The sequence below is a fragment of the Furipterus horrens genome, unplaced genomic scaffold (assembly GCF_987537825.1).
Source record: "Furipterus horrens unplaced genomic scaffold, mFurHor1.1.pri manual_scaffold_6, whole genome shotgun sequence".
NCBI lineage: Eukaryota > Metazoa > Chordata > Mammalia > Chiroptera > Furipteridae > Furipterus > Furipterus horrens.
Window position 1 is genome coordinate 52,183,433 of NW_028327176.1, and position 23,911 is coordinate 52,207,343.

The following is a 23,911-nucleotide window of genomic DNA, read 5'->3' on the forward strand; positions in this document are numbered from 1 at the left end:
ATCAGGAATAAACATTTATTTTAAAGGATTAATACTATTTAATTGCAGTTGTTTTCAAAGGAGTTAATAATTAAGAACTCAGATCTCAACCCAGGTTTTTCCAAGTTAGTTTAATGATTTTATAAGTTGGCTATACATAAATTCCTCTAGCTAAATGAACCTCCTTATGGCTAGAGCTTCTGGAGTTAAATGAAAAAGGCTTTATAGTGAATGGCTCTTTTATTTGTCCTTTTGTTTTCCAGGTGTTAATGCTAAATTTATCCTTGTCTTACTGGTTTTTAATCACATTGTTTTTTAGGTTATATCAGTATCATTCTCAAAAGACAAAGAGGGTTTATTTTCTTGGGTGTGGCATAACCTAATTCTTAATCAGAGATTTCTTATCAAGAACCCTTTTGTTTGTTTTGCTTAATTTTACTTTCTTCGTTTCACAAATTAGTTTTGTTCACCAAAAAGGTATAATGAAACAGAGAAAGAGTATGAAAGTGTTTAATAACTGGTAAGTCAGTTAAGTCAGGTGGGAAGGACCTGTATAGTTTTTCGACTTAAATATGCATTTGTTTTTTAATATATTTCTTGTTAATCATAATAAGTTAGATATCTGATTTTGGCTTTTTTTAGACCTTGGTGTGATAATGTTAGATTGAGAAGTATGAAGTTGTGTTGATTTTATACTCCTGTTTTTTTGTTTTCTGTTAATAATGTCATACTTAATATTTAGCACTTCAACTTTTTATTTTGGAAATGTTCAAACATGTGAAAAAAAGTAGAGAAGAAAGGTAATAAATCCTTATGAGTCCGTCATTCAGCTGCCACAGCGAATGTTTGCCAGTCCCGATTCATGAAACTTTATTACCCACCACCTTCCCCTATCCCCTACTCAGACACACACTTTTTCCCCCTATATTATTTTAAAGAAAATCCTAAATTCATCATTTTACTTGTTAAGTATTTTAGTCTGTAACATTTGACTTTTATGCCAGCTTACTAGCAAATTTATGTGGATAACTAGGTTTTCAGTTTATGATAGCCAAGGAAAAAGTGTAACTTTAGACTGGAGCATACTATTACGCAGTTTGAAAGCTGGTTTTTTTCTGATGTTTGCATTTTGAACCTTTTTTTGTTTGTTTTAACTAAAGATGTTTACATTATTAGAAATTACTACTTCAAAACACTGATTTATGAAGAGCAGCTGACTTTGGATTGCTTCTCTTACTACCTCCCTCAAATTAAACTAAATCTGTATTTTATCTAATTTAGTTCTTAATAATCCAGAGAGGATGATACTTTCCCCGCTTCACAAATGGAAAAACTGATTGATGCTCAGGAACTTAAGTAGCTTGTCGAAGATCTCAGTAGTAAATGGTGAATCTGGTATGTTTCAAACCCTCCTCATCTGGTACACATTACTAGCTTAGAAATGAATATGAAACATTATATATGTTATTGCATTCATTGAACTGTGTTAGATTAATAGCTTAATGTGTCATAGGAAATTATCGAAGAGATTCTTCTGGGGTGATATTTAGAAAAATCTTGAGGAATGGTTTTGATTCAGCGGTAGCAGTATTCTAGGTAGTGGAGTATGAAAGAAGTATGGAAGCAAGAATGTGTTGGAAGTGGATAGGAGATAGCAAACAGATCAATTTGGCTGTAGCAGAAGGTCTTATGTGTTATTAGCTAGTAAGGTGTAAAAGGTAAATTGGGATCAGGTTCTATACTGAATGCCAGGTTGATGAGTTTGGATAATATCTTACAGGCAGCAGTAAAGTGGTGACGATTTTCATGTAGAGGAGTGGTACTAAAGGAAGTTTTTAAAGGACGTTAATCAGTTAGTAGCTGAATTAGGATGGAGGCTAGCTGGGGTGTAGAATGATGATGATGAGAGCTTGTTAATAAGGTGGTTTTAGTGGTGAAAGGAAAAAGAAAAGAGCATATTAGAGATATTGGCAGGAATATAAACAATTTTCTGATTAGTTAGAAATGGAGAATAAAATGATTAGACCCTTCTTGACTGAAGGAATTGGTGTAGAGAGTAGAGGGTTGAAACATGATAGTTTTTGGAGGAAAAAAGTCAGTATAAACTAGCTAATAGTTCTCATAAGATAGATAGTTCCTATCATACTTTTTTCTGTGTTCATAGATTATTTTATCAAATAGTCCCTGAGATTGCCAAAGATTTGAATGAGTTCACTAAAGCTCCAGATTTTTTTGTCTTGGACCAGAATTTGTAGCTTTGTCAGAAATATGCTGTTAGTAAGTTTATGTATTTATAATTTTTAAGATCATTCCTCCATAGCTGTCTCATTACAGTATTTAATTCAGAAGCTTTAACCTGGGCTATTCTAAATTTTCTAAAAGTTGATAAGTACATAGTTAGACTTTGTTATCTGAAATTTCACTTCTAGTTCCCTGAAGACTGTTTCTCATCCTGCAAAACTCAACTAAAACATTCATTACCTCTTCTCAAAATAAATTCTTTTCTAATATACTTTAGCCTTGTACTAATACTGGCATATTGTGCTGCAGTTGGTTTACTTTGTTTTTCTTGTTAGGTTGCTTGCACTTTGGCTTCAGGAATCATGTTTTATTTGGCTTTTTAAAACTACAGGGACTAACATGACTGTCATTATTAAACTCAAAAAACGTTCAATAAATTGAATGAATGATTCTAAATTTATGCCTTTCCATTAAAATCAAAAAGAAGGGGAAGAGGTCTGTGGTGTAAAGAAACATCCTCTGAGAAGTTACTGAGCGCAGTAAGTGAATATATATCCTCCTCATCCCATCCCCCAATGGCATGCAGTATATGGATATTTCTGAAGAAATTTTTCATGTTTTCTCAACTACTGAATTGCCTTTTGAATGCTCTTATCTACCAAAATTTCAAAACAGCAACAAAAAACAAAGATGAGATATACAGAAGTGGTGATAGCGGTAAAAAGCGACAGGTATGTGGCAGTGTGAGAGAGGCTGTGACTAAAAATTGGATATGGGGAGAGAAGTGCATAGGGAGTTGTTAAACCACCTAAATTTAGGCCTTGGAGTCCTAGATTCTGAAACCCCTAAATAGAACTTGTCAACCTTTTTGGTTTACAGGCCTTTTAGAAAATTGGATGATAGATTCTCTCAGTTTGAATTTACTGCCCACCTCCCCCCAAACAAAACCCCATCCTGGTTTCAGCATTTACAACTTGTCTTCTGTCGCAAAATTCTGAAGCTCCTTTCTAACCCAGAACGTTTCCCTGTTTCCTGTTGTTGTTTTTTTTAATGTAGAACCTCAGTTGATTTTTTTTTTCTTTTGTTTAAGCTGTATTTTCCCCTAAGGCAGTGGGAGCTGTATATTGCATGGCTGGAAGAAAAAGAAAAATGAAAAACTCAAAATTCCTTGTTGAAGCACATTATTATGAAATTAAAAAAAACACATTTAAACTGAAATGTAAAGGATTGAATTTTTTTTTAGCTATTAGGATACTCAGTTATCCAGAAAATGGCATATTCTTTAATGGTTCTGGATAATAAAAATTATATTTATTGTATCAAGCATTTGTTCTGAGTATCTGGCTATCACTTGTTAACCTTGATTGTCTAAATTCTGTGACATTAACAGTATTTTTAAAATTATTGCTAAGTTAGTAAATTGCATTACATATTGGTAGAAAACCCCTTGGGTTTCTTGACTTCTACTAGCAGATTTGGAATACCTAGAACTCATACATTTCCCATTTGGGGGTTAGAAACTACCTTGACTTGACTGTAGATGTAGGTGAAGTAATACTGTTTACATCTCTACGTATATAATACTATTGTATGGGCATTTCATCTTCAACCAACATTTTATTTTATTTCTTGTCCATAGGCTAATAGAAAAAAGGAAAATAACTTGAATGGTTTTTAATCCACTGGTTCTTATTCTTAGGGTCTGTCCTAACAGGGGTATATAGTAGCATTCCTTTTTTTTTTTTTCCCATCTGCAAAATATGGATATACCGTGGTTTATTCAATCAGTTTCCAGGCCCTGCAAATCCTCTTAATTGCAGAGGTGTGAAAAGAGAAACTTCAGGAGATTTTTAACTGTCTTTTATCATTTTAGTTATTTTAATTATTAGAGATATTAGCTCCATCTTAAAAACTGAAGTGTTAGTTCTATGAAGGAATGGATCTATTCTGGCTTAATAGCCTTGTTATTTCCCAGCCTAGAATGAGAGGGAGGAAAACATTGATGTATGAGAGATACATCCATTGGTTACCTCTCACAGACCCCCAACTGGGGACCTGGCCCACAACCCAGGCACATGCCCTGACTGGGAGTCAAACCAGTGACCCTTGGTTTGCAGACCAGCACTCAATCCACTGAGGCACACCAACCAGGTCTCAGTTGTTTTTCAATAGATGAATAACAGTTGAATTTGAAATTACTCTGATATATTTATTGTTAAGATTGTTTCTCTAAGGGCTTTTGTTTTTGTTGCATTTTAAAAAGATATCCTGAATGACCTGACACTTGGTTTTGGAATTTTAGTCCCATGAATCGATTGATTGAGAAAGCCATTAAGTTCCTGTGTTTCTCTCAGGTGTTAGTACAGTGATACCTCGGCTAACGAAGATAATTTGTTCCAGAATCACATTCGTTAGCCGAAACCTTCGTTAGCTGAAACATGATTTCCCGTAGGTTTCTAGAAAATCATTTAATTCGTTCTGGATGCTGACCACGGAGCATGCACCATAATGACACTGGTATGAGAAGTTTCTCTCTGTGGCTCTCTGGAAGCCTCTCTCTAGAAGGTCAAAGCAGTGGCCCTCTCTCACCTTCTAATACACATCGTCATCAAATCCGAAGCAGTTTACATTATCAGGCATCTCACTTCTCACTGTCTCGAACATAAACAATCCAATCAGGTTGGTGGGTCTCACCTGTGTGATGTGGTCAGCTCATTTCTTTGTCACACACACACAGGCGGAAAAGATAAGCTTCTGGAATGGCCTGACCATTCACGTTTGCTACTTTATGTTAGCGCGCATCCACTAAAACATTTGTTAGCTGAGTCCGGAAAACAGTGAAAAAATCTTCGTTAGCCGAAAAATTTGTTAGCAGGCTCACTCCTTAGCCGAGGTATCACTGTATTTGCATTAAGTATGTAGTTTTACCCTGAGGTATTATTGATACGGCTGAAGTTTAAACATGTGAAAGGGGAGAAAAGAGACGCAACAAAAGGATGCTGATGGTGTGGAGCTTGCAAGGCTACAGAATTACATAATTGCAAAGTGAAGTTTACCATGCCTTACAAATAGAAAGCTTGAAGTATGAATAGAAATGTCTTTTTAGTTAAAACATTTTACTTGGCGTAAATGTGAATGATAGCTGTAAGAGAGAAGATTAAACAGTAACTTAACTAAATGATTAAAAAGTGTACTTACACTTTAAAGTAAAAATTAGGCAAATGAAATATGAATATACAGTATTCCTTCACTTACCGCGGGTATTACGTTCCAGACACCCCCCACGAAGTAGGAACCTTACATTTATTCTACACTCTTAAACCTATGTAACTTTAAAAACATACGTATACAGTACGGCAAAATCCCGCGATATAGCGAAAAATCTGTGATAAATAATTAAATATAATATTTTTAAAAATCCCGTGATACAGTGAGGCCATGATATAGAGAGGGAGGGACTATTGTACTTAAATTTAATTCATAAAGAAGATACAATATATTTTTAAAAACTTGAATCATTGAAGATATGTTATTTGGAATATACATTGTAGGCAGACTTTTATTATAGCTTCAAAATGAATTTGTCAGTTCTTGCCAGTGCCCAACTTAAAATTTACATCGTTGTAGTGAGAATAGAAATGTAGACAACTGAACTCATGTATAGTAAAACAATTTATTATTATTTCTCTTTTATTGATGTCTACATTATCAAACTTTCTACCAGGATTAGAATCTATACAGGATTAGAAAGGATATAGTAGCATGAGGTATTGATGATTCTGTATTAGTGGATTATTTTTGAAAATATTACTAACTATAAACTAAAAGGAAATAAAATATGCTAGATTTAAAAGTCTGAAATTAGGAAGGAGTCTTGGGATAAAAGTTAGAAGAAGTGTTCTCTTAAAGCACAGGAGGAATAAAGAAACTTGTTCTCAGAAAGGAGGTTGGTGGAGGAGACCTATTGAAAGTGACATTTGCTTATAGTGATGGATTTTCCAGGATATGCATGCCAAGAGAGAAACTTCCTTATCTCTAGCTAGCAGGTCCTGAAGTCAGAATGCTTAATAAATCCGTCGTCGTCGGCAGCCGTCCGTCTCAAGAGACGATGGTGTAGCTTCTTAAGAGTCTATCTGCACCGCCAAGAATGGCTGTGCAGTCCGACTCGAGAGTGACACAGTATCTGTCTCCTCCCGTGTTGAATCGACATCTTGTGATGACGCTGGAGTGTCCTCTCCAGTGAAGCTGAAGCTACAGAGCCTGGGCGGGGTGATATGGAGGGTCTGCTGTTGCCCATGCAGCAGACCCCCCCCTCTCTTCGCAGCTGAAGGGTCCAAGGGAAAGACGGAGTCAATACAGCTTGGCTTCAGGTGCGCCGCAGGAGTTGCCGGTGTTGACTACAACGTCGAACCGCCTTAGGGACTCCGGCTCCGGATTTTCTGTCGGGGTTTACTCCCTTAGCCTTTCCCCTGAAGAGGTATGCCGCAAGGCAGCAGAGGTTTTTTGGAGTCAGAGTTTTCCTTCTCTGATGTGCCCTGACTGGAAGATCGAACCAGCGACACTTAGCTTGCAGGCGGACGCTCAATCCACTGAGCCAAACCAGCCAGGGCTAGCTTAATAAATAACTACGGCTGAACTGGCCTCTAATGTGTCTTACGAAGAGAGAGAGGGGAAAGAGATCTCCCAAGAGCTAGGGCTGTTAATTTTGTCCTCATTATATTAGGTTTCACTATGGACTAATGCTATAGGAAGTTTAGTGTGATTTTATTTTTAAGGCTCCTACAAAATGCAAATAAGCCAAACCTCTGCTTATTGATAGTTGAAATTCTTTAGACTTGTGTGAAACACTGGTGTCTTTTCAGGACTTCTATTCAGTGACTACACAGTGACAGAAATATGCCAGGTGTTAAAATATTGAAATAATTTTACCATGTTGCCCCAAAGGCTGGCTTCTACTTCCCCCACTCTTGTACTTCCTTCCCGAGGACTGCCCTGCCATCACTCTTTGCACAGCAACTACAAACTTCAGGGGAGTGGAAGAAGAAGGTGCTCAGGGCCCTGCTTACATACTATAAGGCACAAGTTACTGTTGTGGTTTATTGCTTGTGCTTTACCAATCACTAAATATTTCAAATATCATACCTGGGTATATACAGGAAGGAAAACTTTAGGTTGGGCAGTGCAAAATGAAAAAAAGGTTTTTGGTAAACTACAGGGCACTTCAGAGCCTTTAATATGCAATAGTTACTGTGCCCCTCTAAGAAGGGTAGCTCTCGCCAGTGTGGCTTGGTTGGGTGTCATCCCACAGATCAAAAGGTTGTTGTACGATTCCTCGTCATGGCACATGCATAGGTTGTGGGTTTTGTCCCCCATCAAGGCACATATGAAGAGCAGCCAATGGATGTTTCTCTCCCTTTGTTTCTCCCTCCCTTCCCCTTTCTCTAAAATTAATAAGCATGTCCTGGGGTGAGGATTAAAAAATAATAATAAAGGTAGCACATGAATGCATTTGCACTTGACCAGGGAACTATTTTGTAGAATAGCTATAATCTTACAGGACACTAGTTTCTGCAGAATACAGTATGTGAAGGGCTGCTGTCTTGCAACCTATAACTCTGTACTTACATCATTGTGAGACAGTGCTAGGCACACTAGGAAATAGGTTTTGCCTTTAAAGAATTAAAATGTTGGTACTTCTATGATACTTGTTCACAATTCCATGTGATAATTAGAAGACTAATTGAAATCTGTTTCTTTTTGGCTTATGGGGGAGAAACAATATTTGAAAGAGATGCTTTTGAAGTTGTGAGAAGAGTCTTCACCATTTAAGGAAAATAGTGCAGAAAAAGTATAGATGACAGACTGCTTGCATAAGCAATGATTGTTTTTTCTTTTCTCTTTTTTAAGGTTTTATTTATTTATTTTTAGATGGGAAGGGAGGGAGAAAGAGTGAGAGAAACATAGATGTGTGACGGATGCATCCATTCGTTGCCTCTCACATGCCCCCAACTGGGAACCTGGCCCACAACCCAGGAATGTGCCCTGACTGGGAATTGAACTGGTGACCCTTGGTTCATAAACCAGTGCTCAGTCCACTGAGCCACACCACCAGGATGCAGTGATTGTTTTTAAGGACTAGGTAAAAGCAAAGTTGTTCTTGGAAGCATTTTTATTTTGTAGAAGGTAGATACAGTTTCGTATGACTTAACGATTGTGTAAAAATACCTGGAGTTTGTTACAAATGACCATTATTTACAGAGAATTTGATTGTCATTGTTCAGTAAACCTGTATCTACTGCTTGTGTCTGGTGAATTAGAAACCTTTATAATTTTTATTGCATTTTTGTGTTTCATTCTAATTTGAAAATTAATAATCTGTGTCAATTATGAGGACTTGGAATGTGATCATTCTAATAGCTTAACACATATTTGAGGGTATTTTGAGAAGGAGTAGAGTTATACATCCTTGGGAGATAAAATAACAATGAGCATATCTTCAGTTGAAACTATATTGTTGAAAAAGACTGCACATATGAACACAAAAATAAGATACTAAAAGGTACAAGTCCCAAAATGGTATAAGCAATAAAAAAAGGTTTTTTTGGAAGGCTTACCCTGGGCCTTGGTGGTCAAAGAAGTTTTAATGGAGACTGACCTTGAAGGATGAGTAAAATCAAATAGGTTGTTTTGTTCATGTGTTTTGGTTCTAAACATCAAACTAATAAGTAAAGAGAATGAGATTCTCTTTGAGTTTTGAACAGAGAGTGATGTGGCAAAACTGTCTTTTATAAAGATTAAGTGTGGTGACACTCTGCAAGATGGTTGGGAGAGTGTTGTCAGATAAAGCCCATTTCTCAGCAAAATCACCCTTTCACTAACATGTATAAAGAAGGAAAGTGTATTATAGTTTGAACCATAAAGTGATGATCATCAAGTAGGATTCATAGTGTGGGTTTTCATAGTAAGCATAAATGACTGAAGGCCTCATGTTTCCTACTCTGCATTTCTAGGGGGTATAAAAGTAGGAACTTCATAGATAGCATTGTTATGGTCTGTGTCTTTTTTTTTTAATTGAGAGGGAAGACAAGTTCTGTTACTGTGGCTGCTGACCTTGGTCCTGACTGATAGTCAAAGTGCTATTTCTCTGAGAAGTGGGTTGGAATGAGTTATGCTGTATTCAGACGGGCGGGACAGCAGCCAGTTTTAACTAATACAGTGCCGGAGAACTGCAAAATATTCTCGCTCACATTTATTAGTAGTTAAGAGCATGGATCATGGGGTCAGATTAACTGAAGTGCAAATCTTGGCCTGGTCACTTATGTATGTAAGTTACTTCTCTGTGCCTTAGTATTCTCCTCGTAAAACTACATATCTCAGGGTGTTCTTGTAAGAAATGAATCAATCCAAGTAAAGTACATGTACAGTACTCTATAAAGTTAATTATTGTTCTCCATATATACAGAAGTGGACAAAAGTAGGTTTACAGTTATAGTACGAATAAATAATACAGTAGTTAATAAAAGAACAAATTTTATGTACTCACAACTGTAAACCTACTTTGCCCACCCTTGTATTTGTGTATACCCTCACTTTGGAAAGAATCCAAGAGAATGGTAACTGGTTTTGCTACATATTTTTTGTATGTTACAATCAATTCCATGCTACTGTACACTGTTGTGAGACTCTGTAGTCAAGTTATTGGTGACAGGTTTTCATCTTAAACAACTGTTTAACAGCAGAACCTTAAGCATAGTCTAATTGCTATATGGAATGTATTAGATGTGATTCCAAGAAAGCTGTGTCGTGGAGAAATGGGTCTTGTAAAATTCTTGGCTTATAGTTTCTACTTTCATTATTTGTACATCTGATAACATAAATATTTCCAAGTATTTTTAATGCCTTCATCTTTTTTTTCCAGTATTAAAGCATGAAATAATCCCCAGTTTTTCAAGATTATTTAGAAGTTGTAAATATCGCTCAGCACCTAGGACAGCACCCATTGCAACACAGTGTACATGAACTCTGGCTTGAGGTTTGGGGTTTGTGTTCTGGATTCAGGCAAGAAAAGAAGAGAAAGTTTTTGGGAAAGTTTAAAATCCTCGTAAATGCTTATTCTAAAAGTGTATGAAATGCAGAATATTTCATGGCTTTGTTTCAAAATGTTTTACACTGGCTGTAGAACCCACTTCATGAAGTAGTTTGAGTTAAAATGATCTAATATTTGTGTTTTAACTTTCAGCTTTGTGTTATTCTTGGAAAATTTCGCACCACTTGTGAATTCCTTGAACCTGGGCATTGCAAATCCACTTCTGTTGGGCCCATCTCCTTTGCACTTTGCTCAGATTAAGACTCAGTTGGCGCTTCAGCAGCTGAATGCCGTTGCCTCACATAGTTCAACACCACCTTATACTTTATTAAATCAGGCTTTCTTGAAAATAGCCATGTCGAGACCCAGGTTTATTCCTCGAGGAAACTTTCCACTTCAGAGGCCACGAGCACCTAACCCTCCTGGGATGAGGCCTCCAGGACCATTTATGAGGCCTGGATCTATGGATCTTCCAAGATTTTACCCAGCAGGGAGAGCCCGTGGAATTCCACACAGATTTGCTGGCCATGAATCTTATCAGAACATGGGACCACAGAGAATGAATGTTCAGGTAACTCAACACCGAACGGATCCAAGATTGACCAAAGAAAAATTGGATTTTCATGAAGCACAACAAAAGAAGGGGAAGCCTCATGGTAGCCGGTGGGATGATGAGCCTCAGATACCTGCATCAGTGGGAGTGAAACAGAGTTCTGTAGCACAGATTACAGAGCAGAGTCCTAAAGTGCAGAGCCGCTATACAAAAGAGAGTGCCTCAAGTATATTAGCAAGTTTTGGATTGTCTAATGAAGATTTAGAAGAACTCAGTCGCTATCCCGATGAACAGCTAACTCCTGAAAATATGCCATTAATTTTGAGGGATATAAGAATGCGAAAAATGGGGCGCCAATTACCTAATTTACCTTCTCAGAGCAGAAATAAAGAAACACTTGTGAGTGAGGCAGTTTCAAGTAATGTGATTGATTATGGGCATGCAAGCAAATATGGCTACACAGAAGATCCGCTTGAAGTACGTATTTATGATCCTGAAATTCCAACTGATGAGGTCAAGAATGAATTTCGGTCACAGCAGAGCATTTCTGCATCTGTTCCTGCACCAAATGTTATGTGTAATTCTTTGTTTCCTGTTGAAGATGTGTTTCGACAGATGGACTTCCCAAGTGAGTCCTCCAATACTCAGTCCTTTTTCCCAGTTGAGAGTCGAACCAAGATGTCAGGCTTACACATTTCAAGAAGACAATCAGTCTTTGAACCTATAAAATCTGTCAGCCAGTCCATTAACCAACCAGTTAATCAATCAATGAGTCAGTCTCTGATTCCTCCATCTATGAGCCAGCAGCCTTTTTCATCGGCTGCAAGCCATCAAGAGCGGATCCCACGTGAGCCTGTGATTAATTCATCTAATGTACACAGATCAGGAGGAAGTAAAAAGAATTACCAGCCAGAGGCTGACATTCCCATTCAGTCTCCCTTTGGGATTGTGAAAGCATCCTGGCTACCAAAGTTTTCACATACTGATGCCCAGAAGATGAAGAGACTTCCAACTCCTTCTATGATGAATGATTATTATGCAGCATCTCCAAGAATATTTCCACATTTCTGTTCTCTGTGTAACGTAGAATGTAGTCATTTGAAGGTGAGTGTTTTTAACCATCACTGTATAATGATACTCAGCGCCCAAGTTTCCTCTGAATTCTCATGTATGCTGGTGTTAACTAGGTATTAAGAAAATGGCAGAAGTTAATTTTGATTGCAACATCAACGCTTAGTTGTAATCTTAGATTACAATCTAAGTACTGAACTGAGTATTAGGCTTTCTGTATTCCTGTGACTGGGTGCACTACATGGTTCGTCCATTTATTTTGAACTTTTGATTAGTTATCTCAAATTTATGCAACATAAAATATTACATAAATGTATACTTATAAGACAATGTCACATGATTCACTTTAAGAGAATAAAAAGAAAGTTGTAATAAAACAATTGTGCTATACACTTTGAAGAGACAGATATTGTAGCCTTGCACATATCTACCTATCTTGGACTAAAGACAGCTAATGTCAATTGAGATATTTTCTCACTCTGTCTGGACTAGGATTTTTAGTGTTTCATGGGAAGGAGTTTTCCAAAATGATTTAATCATAACAACAGTGAATAAAAAATGAGTTGTTTGTGGACCACCTGGGGGCTCTACAAATAGAGTGTAAAATGATAGAAGTTTAGAGAAAAACCTTTAAAAAATAAAGAAGCCTTAGGTATCTTCATGGTTAGTACAGTTAAACGAAAGTATTTCACAGAGATGCTGAGAAGTAATGTAGAATATAGTTTGAGAGTAATCATTGGTGGATTTGAGTAGGAATTTCCAAGTATGTCTTATTTACTTACATATGTTTGGAAACCATTGTTTCTTCCATTTACTGATGTGATTTGTAGATTTATATCATAAATAGTCAGGAAGAAATGTCCTTCCCCTGGAAACAAGCTTTGATTCAAAGCCATAGCATTAGTTGTATACTTTGAATAGGCTTAGAAATCTGCAGGTATTAATTCTCTTGTTTTTTCTCCTTCTAGTGCTGCCCTTTTATTGTCTTCCTATTACCTAGTCATCAGGTTTCAGCCAACAAGAATCTGATATCTAGTGCTGATGCTTTTGTGTTAAGCTTAACTCCAACAAAGGAAAGCAGCATTCTACCTCATTTTAGTCAGATTTGCTGAGTTCTAATAAAATAATAGTTGCTTTACTCTGTCAAAGGGGATAGCAAAGTCTTGGAAAAAATCTCAGAATAATTTATAATACTTAGTTATAATCTGTCAGTAGCCCTGGCCTAAGTTCTGAATTTAGTGTTAAGCTTTCTGTATTCCATTTATTTTGAACTTTCAGTTAGTCATAATAAATCCAAGAAAAATACCTTAAAATAAAAAACTTAAAAGTTTTAATTTTCTGTAGAATAAAGAGGTATACATTTATTCAGTTGGTACTTACTGATTACTAGTTTTATTACATGACTGTATTAAGTGCCTAGGGAAGGAATGAAGAACATAAAATTTAGATGTTCCTAAATAGTTTAAAGAGTCTCATTGTCTCCTAATTACACCTAAGGAATTTAAAAAAATGGAGAACAACAAATGCTTTAATGATTGTATTTAACTTGTTTGGGTATGCTGTAGGAGAGAGATACTTCATATTTTTACCTTGATTTGAGGCTTATATCAGTTCAGGTCAGCATTATCAATTACCAACACCTATAATGCATTTAGCAGTATGTAGTTTAAAAGAAGTATAAATATACTCTGACATCAAGAAACTTGTCTAGTTAGATGAGACTAATTGAGTGATTGTGACTAACTGCACCAAGTCTTTCTGAACTTGAATGATTTGGGAGTGAAGACTTCATGGAGTAGGTTGAAGATGGGTATTGAATGATGAGAATAGAATTCAGTGTACCTGGAATAGGCGGAATTACATTTCAGATGTGAGCAACAAATATAAATACAAAGGACCTTTAAAAGCTAGCCTAAGAAGTTTAGACTTGAGGTAAGAGGCATAAGAAGCCTCTTACTGTGACATAACTGTAAAAAGTGTATTTTAGGGAAATAAATGTGGTCGACATGTACAGGGTGACTAGGAATGAGAAGTGATCATTAGAGTTCACAGAGATTGATTGACCTTTAAAACAAACACCTTTTAACAGTCAGAACAGCACAATAGAGCTAACCAATGAATGCTTCACTACCAGATTACTAAATGGTAGGGATTTATGAACATGGACTTAAAGGATACAAACTACCTCTTTTATCTGATATATTTTGTTGCCTTCTAAGTGTGCATATATATGACATTATAAATATGTGGCAAATAAATGTAAATTACCCATTCAAAGTATTTTTCTGGCTAAGTAACATCTGACAGTATGATCCCCACCTCTGGAGTCTAAAATTGTAGCCTAAAAAAGGCAGCTATAGAATTGAAGTGCATTTTTATTTCTAAATTAGGATTTAGACATTAGAGGAGGAGCTATCATGTATTTAGAAGTTATGTCTTTTATGTGCTTGGTTTAAAAGCTGTTTCTTGCTGAAATAATTCAGTTTGAGAAAGTACTGACTGGCAAAAGGTTTTTGAGGTAGTTGGAGGATAAAGAGTGAGCTCTAATATGAGTAAGTATTTTCAGTTGATTCTGGGCCCTGTCGTCCTTTGCAGCATCCCCTGCTTTGTTAGGTGATTATCACTTTTTCTCTGGAGAGGTAGTATTACTTTGGGTCCTTTTTTAAATTTTCATACTGTTTCTAGAGAGTCGAAACTGGGGTGGCATAAGATATATTTCCCGAGCTTAAAGCAAGTAATGTCAGCGAGTGAAGTGGACCTATTAATAGACAGTCGGCTTGGGGGTGTGAATGTGAATGTGTGTATAGAACTGGAGAGGATATGTCTTAAATAGGTCAGCTATCAGCATCAGTTGATAGTTGCTATGTAGAATACATGTCCAGAATTATATCTTTATATTTTTTCAAGAAAAGCTGGAAATCTGGATTTGGAGGTTAAATCTCTGGATTTTTAAATGTTGGCAACTTAACTCCAATTAACTCTTTATGGTCCAAATAAATCATGCCGAATCCACTACCTGTCAGTGTGTTTGTTTCATGCAAACAGTGTCCAGTTACTGTCCAAGACATGGGTTTAGCAATACTAGAGACTCGATAATTGCCGATCTCTGCTAGCTTTTTATTTGTATCGCTGAGCAGGATGTGCACACATTTCTTTTTTGCAATCCACAACTGGTTCCATGGCTTAATGAAATAGTATAGAGTTTTTCATAACCCGTTGCTGAGTATTCCAAGTAGCTTTCACTTATTTTCAGATAGTTCTTGACAAGGCAGATTCCATAATATCAGCTGTGGTTTTAACTGGAAATTTCTAGTTCATCTTTAGCAATAACCAAAAAATAAGTGTTTTGAAATGGGAATGAATAATATTTTTCTCAAGGAAAGCTTTAAAATACAGAACTGTTTAGTAAGTTTACTGCCTATCTAAATGCTGGAGAAACAATAAAACACAGATGCTTTTTATACATGGTGCTTTTAATTGATGTTTCACTTGGGGGAGTGTGTCTTTGAAAACTGTATTTTTTCTTTGTTTTAAGCCCAGATGTATCTTTCAGGAGCTATTTATGGGTACAGAATGTAATTTTAGGGCAGACTTGTAAATGAAGTAATGTATAAGAAAGCATTTTGTTCATTGTAAAGCTCTATTCGAAGGGATGTTGTGTCTTTGAAATGGTGTTACTTTCCCTTAAACCTTAAAAATAAATTAGATTTTATCAATAGCTTTTCATATTTTTACTAATCTTATCCTTTGCCAATATAGTTTGGAATGGCACTGGCCAATAAGGTAGGATTTTTTTTATTGTTAATATTATTAGCTTGAATCTTAGAGGTAAAAGTCATTGAAATCCTAAATTTTGAAGATGCCATTTGAGATACCATCTTATTTATAGTTTTTGGTGTTCTCTGCGGTGTTGTTTTTATATGAGATGAATTATTTCTGATCCATGGTTTTATTTTCTCCAAGTTTAAATATATATTTGATTTCAAAATGAGTATACATAGGTATGATTTTTTTAAATGCATTCTGTACTAAAATGTTTTAATATGGCATCAATGAGGTATGGTAGTAAGCGCCTTTGTTTGGAGACCTTTATTTTTATTTGTAAAAGATTTTATTGAATAGCCAAATGCTATCTGTCACTAGGTTTGTTTAATTTTGGGGAAATGTCAACTTAAAAAGCCTAATTTCATAATTCAACATGAGAAATATTCTAATTTCAGCACTTTCCTCCTTTTATAATAGGATTGGATTCAGCATCAAAATACATCTACTCATATTGAGAGCTGCCGACAGTTACGTCAACAGTAAGAACAATTTTTTTCTTTTTTATAGGTATCAAATTTATAAAATAGTCAGTGCTCAGGTATGAGTGTTTAATACCTTCAGTGTGGTACTTTGGAGGAAAAAAAGCTATTTCCTATTTGAAGTACTCATTTTATAGAAGTGTATTTAATTTTTTTCCAAAAGGAAGGAAATGTGATAGTTTCTTCTGACTTCTTCCTAATTTAATCTCAGGTAGATTTTTTTTTTTAATCGTCGGTTTGTTCCTTGCTGGCTTGTGTTCCTTGGGATTTATCTATTTTAGAGTAGACAGTCTTCCCTTCTCCTGTCTCATCCCCCCTGCCCCCCAAAAAGATGATAACTAACTAAAAACCACCCAACCCAATAATTTAATTTCTGGGTTAAAGCTCTCCTCTGGCTTAGAACCTATTTTCAGAATAAACCTTAAGTAGTAGATGTATAAGCTAGATGTGCTGCTTCCTCAAATTGGTTCGTTAAGTTTTCCACCTTTTTCTTCTTTAAGACAGGGTATACACCCTGTGCAAGTGAAAAACATGATTTTAACAGCATTCTCTTATGTCCCTTGGAGTAACGCAAAATTAAATTGTGTTTCCCCTAACATCATTTTAAATATGCTGATACAGTTGGATGTCAAAATCCTGGTCACTAGACTTACAAGTATCATGTTCTTGGGCAAATGAATCTGTGGCAATGGGTTTTCTTCCTTCCTTTCTTTCTTTTTTTTTTTTTAATTGAATTTTTCAGGGAGGTGGGGAGAGTGTGGGGGAGAGAGAGAAGGAAAAGGAGAGAAAAGGATGTAAGGGTGAGACAAACATCGATTTGTTGTTCCACTTATTGATGTATTCATTGGTTGATTCTCTTATGTACCTTGATTGGGGATTGAACCCACAGCCTTGTTGTATTGGGCTGATGCTCTAACCAGCTGAGCTACCCAGCCAGGGCTTTATTTTGTTTTTTATGAAAACATCACTAAATATTTTTGAGATTATTTAGGACTCTGGTTGTAAGTGATAAGCCTAACTCAAAGTAGTTTTTATAGTAAGAGAATTTATTAGCGCATTTAAGTCGGAAGCTTAAAGAGTGGTTCTAGTTTCAGAACAGCTGAATTAGATGTTCATCAAAAATCACAGTGTGAGAAATATTTTGGTCTTTTGGTTGTTCTCTTTTGCCTTGGCCTAATGAGATCTCAGGCACACTTTTCTCCACAGAGCAAAATGACCCCCATAGTTTTGGACCTAAGTGATCTGTATAGCTAGCCATTTCAAGAGGATTTTTTTTTTTTTTTTTTAAGCACCTCTTTCCTCCTAACTGCTGCAGAAATCTTCGGTTTGACTCTTGGTCTACTTTGGGTTAGTTGTCAACTCTAAACCAATTATAATGGTTGTGGGAATAGGGTATTCAACCTCAGTTGTTGTCATGTACCTCTTCCTGGTGTTTTGTGTGTAATATAGACCCCACATGAATCATATAGACTAAGAACAGAGATTGGAGTAGCCTCTTTATATGGATGCTTTGCAGAGAAACCTAGGCTATCATACAGAGAAAATTGTTACCTCAATTGGATAGGCCTTACTGCCACTGTAAATGGAAAATCTCTAAGCCACAAAATTTCCCACAGATACCCAATGGGGTGTCTGATTTTTATGAATGTGAGACATTTAGGGGGGAATGAGTTATTTACTCAGGGATTTAGGTAGGAATGAGTTACTTTCTCTAGGTAGGCATTAATGCTAGGAAAAGGATTCTATTTACATGCATTGTCATTAACTTACTAAAGCAAATAGCACAGATGCCTGTTAAAGCCTTTTCTGTAATAAGCCTATTTTTTTCATGCACATATTTTAAAGCATGTGCTTTCCATCCCTGTCACTTTAGTAGTACTCTATCCTACATTTTTACCTTTTTTCAGGTTGTATGTTTTTGAATAATTCCTTCATGGCTTTCTCTCCATTTCAAAAAACAAAAAGCATGAATTAGATTTGATTAGGTGCTTGGGATCCCTTCATGGCCAAATAGTATATGCTATTCTCTATTCTTTTATTTTTTTAAGCTGCCTTGTGTTCCATTGCATTTTTATACATTAATCTATTTAGTCATTCTTATACTAATGTATATTTAGGTTCTTATTTCTTTTCTTAAGGCTTATTACCTCTTTATTCTCTTTGTCTTTGTTGGCTCTTTCTATACACAAGAGTTGTTGGCTAGCTTAAGAAAAGATGCAATACATCAGTTTTAAGTTAAAAATAGTAAATAATAGCTATATGCTTATTAAGTGCTGGGCATTATTCTAAGTACTTTATATAATGTATTTACTCTTCAAAGCAACCCTATGTGATATATGTATAATGATTATTTGTGATTTTACCGGTGAGGAAACCAAGGCACAGAGAGGCAAATTTCATACTATCACGCAACAAATAATTGGCACAACTGGTACCATGGGTCTTTGCCCCACACCCCCAACATTTTATTCTGAAAAATTTCTAAGCTGCACAAAAGTTGAAAGGATAGTAAACAGATATTCTTCATCTTTACTCACCAATTAACATTTGCCACATTATTTTATATCTTTATATATACATTTTTGAACTATTTGAAAATAAATTGTAGACTGATAATTTACTCCTCAATTCAACATCTGTCTTCCACCTGTTTCCCAAATGCCTTTTATAACTTCCTGCCTACCCCTCTCCCCACCCACACTTCTAATCGAGGATTCAATAAAGATTCGTGTATTCTAGGCTTTAATCTAGAATGTTGCACTCTGTGGCCTTTATTTTTGAGGAGGATGTTTTTTCATGATGTTGACTTCTTTTGAAACATCCAAGAAACTTATCTTGTAGAATGTATCACATTCTGTACAATTTCTGTCTAATTCAGGTTGAACATTTTTGTCACAACTTTATAGGTAATGTGTATGCTTATTGCATCATGTTGGGACAGAGATAATGTCAATTGCTTAGGTCTTGTTCTTAGCCATTTTTATATTGTGCAGATTATGTACGGAGTATCATGCTTCTGAAACACATTTTAAACTAGTTAGGCAATATATAGACAGTCCAAGCTTGCAGAATAATATACATGCATTATCTTTGCTCTGGGCAGCAGAGACAAGAACATGCATTCTGGCAGTCAGCCTAGTGAAGAACAGAACATTATTACCAATTCTTGAATAACAGTCCTCAAGCTCTTGTGAAAACATAAACTGGAAAAGTCTGGGAATTCAATAACTTGCATGTGATGACACCCAGCTATATTTTGAGCATTGTACATACAGGAAATCAAGACTAACTCAGTTAAGTAACTAGCTTCCAGGTACACAGCCATTAAATGGCAAGGCACACAAGTAGATCCAACTTTGTTTGATTCCCAAGGTGTTGCATTATAACACTATACCATAGAATTAGAAATTGATCTTTTTAAATGGTACAAAGTAACGGAAGTTTTAAAAAAGGCTAGGAGTAGGTTAAACAAAATTATGCATGTTTTGACAATTGTTGATGCTAGGTAGCGGACACATTGGATTAAAGTTAAATTTTTTTTTTTTTGTCTTCATAGTTTGTCACCTCAATGCAACAAGAAGGGAGCAAAAGCTTTCTCAAAAGTCTGCTTGTGGCTTTGTACCTATGTCTCATTGTTTAGAATCTGTCATTGGCTATCTTCTAAGGAGGCTGGGAAAGCAAACCTTTAGTTTTGTTAGCCTTTATTGTAGAGGCAGGCAAGGGAAAAAAGGAGTTGAGAATTGCTGTCAGATTAGCCTGCTGACAATGTCTGAGACAAATAACAATAAATAAAAACCACTTTATACTCACTAAGGTTTTGACCTAACTTTATTTTCCTGCCAGGTGACTGCTGAAAGAGTCTGCTGCTTCCATTTTCTACCTGGTTCTCTTCTTGGTTAAAATTCTTGAATATTGGTGTTTCTAATGGTTTAATTTAATAATAATTTCCAGTTAGAGTCCAGATTCTCTAGAAAAGTTAAGGATGAAGATATCTTTTTCTTAGGCTTCTACGATGTTACTGTTCCTCCTACTTCTTTTTCTCTGTGATTGCCCCTAATTCTCTTCCATTGGTTTATCTTTGTCTGTTGTACTCCTAAGTGTTGGTGTGCCTAAGATTCTGTCCTCAGCCCTCTTTTTTATTCCTACAGACTCCCATTCTGTATTAGTCTCTCACTCTTAGTACTACAGTTATGACTTCTACATGCCTAATTTCTAGATTTCTCTACCCTCATCTTTTCCCCTAATTCCAGATATTTCTGATTATTCTGAAACCATTCCTATATTCTCTTCAAAATGTATTTGTCCCCCATTGCCTTTTATTTATGTGCAACCTCTACTTGATTTCAAAGACTTTCACAGTTTGTCTCTGAGATACCTGTTCAGGTCCTCCCTACCACCTCCCCCTAATTGCTTTTCATCATTTTCATGCCTCAGCCAGAGTGGTTTTTGGAATAGAACACATGTTTTGTCTCCAGTCCTTTTTGGTGTTGCCTTATCCATGCCTATTGATAGACCTTTATAAGGGCTACCTGAATAGCAACATTTTTTTGTGAATTCTCTCCTGATTCCTTCTGCCAAATATATTTCTCTGAGGACCACTTGATACAATGTAAGTGGCACCATTCATGTCATATTTTGTAGACTAGTGTCCCGTGGAGTACTACAAAATACATGAAGTATCTTTCCTCTTTTAACCTCTACCTAAGCTTGTATCTTGCACCTCCTCTTTACCTCTTTTATGTGTGCTCCTTGTTTTGCTTTAAAAATTTTTGAAGTCTTTAAAGTACGGGGAATCTGTTTCTTTTCCCTGAAATGCCTACTGGCATTATACTTTATTTACTGAATTAGAACAGCGATTTTCAACCTTTTTCATCTCATCGCCCACATAAACCAATTACTAAAATTCTGAGGCACACCAAAAAAAAATTTTTTTATTTTTATTTTTTGCTGACTTGACAAAAAGGTATAATTTTGATTAATTTGCACTGGATGGCTATTGTGTTGGCTGTTGCCATTTTTTTATTTGAGAATTTAAGGGAAAAGATGTCAGTGACCCTGACTAATCAAGTATCATATGTTTCTTTTTTCTTTTTTATAATTTAATTTTTATTATATATACTTTTTCTATTACCATTTAGTCCCCTTATACTCACCTCCCCCCAGCAATCACTGCACAGATATTGCATGTTTTAAATCTTGCAGCACACTGGTTCACTGGTTGAAAAATCGCTGAATTAGACAAAATATTTTATTCCCAAGAAAATTTTTGGATTATACTAATAAATCACTATGTAAACATAGGTTTTGAACAGATATATTGCAGGGAAAGATCAATTGAGCCTTATAGTCTTATTTTAATTGTTAATTAATATCGTTTATTCTCAAAATAGGTATCCTGATTGGAATCCTGAGATCCTCCCATCAAGAAGGTAATTGTTTCTTTAAATATTGAAACTCAATTTTCTCTTTAAAAGTAAGCAAGTACTTTTTTTTTAAAGGTATTGTTTTGAATTAAGTCCTGTTTTGACCATTTTTTACTTCTATTTTACTTTTTTATTTTTTTCCCCTTTTTAAATTGTTTTTCTATTACAGTTGTCCCATCTTTCCCATATTGCTCTCCCCTACCCCACTCACCTCCCACTTCTCCCACAGTCAATCCCCACCCTGTTGTTCCTGTCCATGGGTCATTTACATTAGTTCCTTGACTAAACCTTTCCCCTTCTTTCCCCCCTTCTCCCTCTCTTCACACCCCTCTGGTCACTGTCAGTCTTTTCCTTGTTTCCATGCCTCTGGTTCTACATTGCTCGTTTGTTCATTAGGTTCCTGTATTAGGTGAGATCAAATCCTATTTTTCTTTCGCCGCCTGGCTTATTTCACTAAGCAAAATACTCTCCAGTTCCATCCATGTTGTCGCAAAAGGCAGGAGTTCCTTCTTTCTTTCTACTGCATAGAATTCCATCATATAAATGTACCACAGTTTTTTGATCCACTTATCTACTGATGGGCACTTAGGTTGTTTCTGTCACTTGGCTATTGTAAATAGGGCTGCTATGAACACAGGGGTGCATAGGTTCTTTTGAATTGGTGTTTCAGGTTTCTTCAGGTGTAATCCTAGCAGTGGAATCGCAGGATCAAAAGGCAATTCCATTTTTAGTTTTTTGAGGAAATTCCATAATGTTTTCCACAGTGGCTATACCAGTCTGCATTCCCACCAACAGTGCACTAAGGTTACTGTTTCTCCTCATCCTTGCCAGTACTTGTTGTTTGTTGATTTGTTAATGATGGCCATTCTGACGGATGTGAGATTGTATGTCATTGTGGTTTTAATTTGCATCTCTCTGATGGCTAGTGATGTTGAGCATCCTTTCTTACGTCTATGGACCCTCTGTATATCCTCCTTGGAGAAGTGTCTGTTCAGGTCCTTTGCTCATTTTTTAATTGGATTGTCTGTCTTCTTGGTGTTGAGTCCTATAAGTTCTTTATATATTTTGAAGATCAGACCTTTGTCCGAGGTATCATTGGCAAATATGTTTTCCCATGTGGTTGGTTCCCTTTTCATCTTGCTGATGTTTTCTTTAACAGAGCAGAAACTTTTTAGTTTGCTGTAGTCCCATTTGTTTATTTTTTCCTTTATTTCCCTTGTCCTGGTAGATAATATTGGCAAAGATATTGCTGCGTGGGATATCTGAGATTTTACTGCCTATGTTTTTCTCTATGACTTTTATGGTGTCATGGCTTGCATTTAAATCTTTTATCCATCTTGAGTTTATTCTAGTGTATAATGTAAGTCGGTGCTCTAGTTTTAGTTTTAGTTTTTTGCATGCTCCCAACACCATTGGTTGAAGAGGCAATTTTCACTCCATTTTATGCAACTTCCCCCTTTGTCAAATATTAATTGACCATAGAGACCTAGGTTTATTTCTGGGCTCTCTATTTTGTTCCATTTATCCATATGTCTGTTTTTTTGCCAGTACCATATTGTTTTTATTACCATGGCCTTGTAATAGTTTGATATCAGGTATTGTGATTCCTCCTACTTTGTTCTTCTTTCTCAAGATTGCTGAGGCTATTTGGTGTCGTTTTTGGTTCCATGTAAATTTTTGAAGTATTAGTTCTAGGTCTGTGAAATATATCACTGGTATTTTAATAGGGATTGCATTGAATCTATAAATTGCTTTGGGTAGTATGGACATTTTAATGATGTTGTTTCTTCCCATTTATGAACATGGCATATGCTTCCATTTATTTGTATCTTCCTTGACTTCTTTCTTCATTGTTCTGTAGTTTTCGGAGTACAGGTCTTTTACCTCCTTAGTTAAGTTTATTCCTAGGTACTTTATTTTTCTTGTTGCTATAGTAAATGGGATATATTTTTTTTTGTAGTTTCTATCTCTTATATTTCATTGCTGGTGTACAGAAATGCCTTCGATTTCTGAATATTGACTTTATACTCTGCTATTTTGCCACATTCACTTATTAGGTTGAGTAGCTTTTTCGTGGAGTCTGTAGGGTTTCCTATGTACACTATCATGTCGTCTGCAAATAGTGACAGTTTTACCTCCTCCTTTCCAATCTGGATGCCTTTTATTTCTTTTTCTTGTCTGATCACTGTAGCTAGAACTTCCAAAACTATGTTGAATAGAAGTGGAGAGAGTGAACATCCTTATCTTGTTTCTG

The 23,911-nt window shown here is 35.9% G+C and overlaps 1 protein-coding gene across 5 annotated transcripts in view; it reads left to right on the forward strand.

Annotated features, from left to right (window-relative positions):
* Positions 1-23,911, forward strand: part of ZNF638 (zinc finger protein 638) — a 150,586-nt gene that overhangs the window by 77,309 nt on the left and 49,366 nt on the right. For 4 of the 5 annotated variants that reach the window (XM_090281505.1, XM_090281501.1, XM_090281504.1 and 1 more), the window contains 3 exons: positions 10,460-11,963; positions 16,173-16,234; positions 21,625-21,663. In XM_090281505.1, the coding sequence (XP_090137631.1) occupies positions 10,460-11,963; positions 16,173-16,234; positions 21,625-21,663 (1,605 nt within the window). Of the gene's footprint in view, positions 1-10,459; positions 11,964-16,172; positions 16,235-21,624; positions 21,664-23,911 lie in introns of those variants that run through there. The other variant, XM_090281503.1, reaches the window with a different exon arrangement.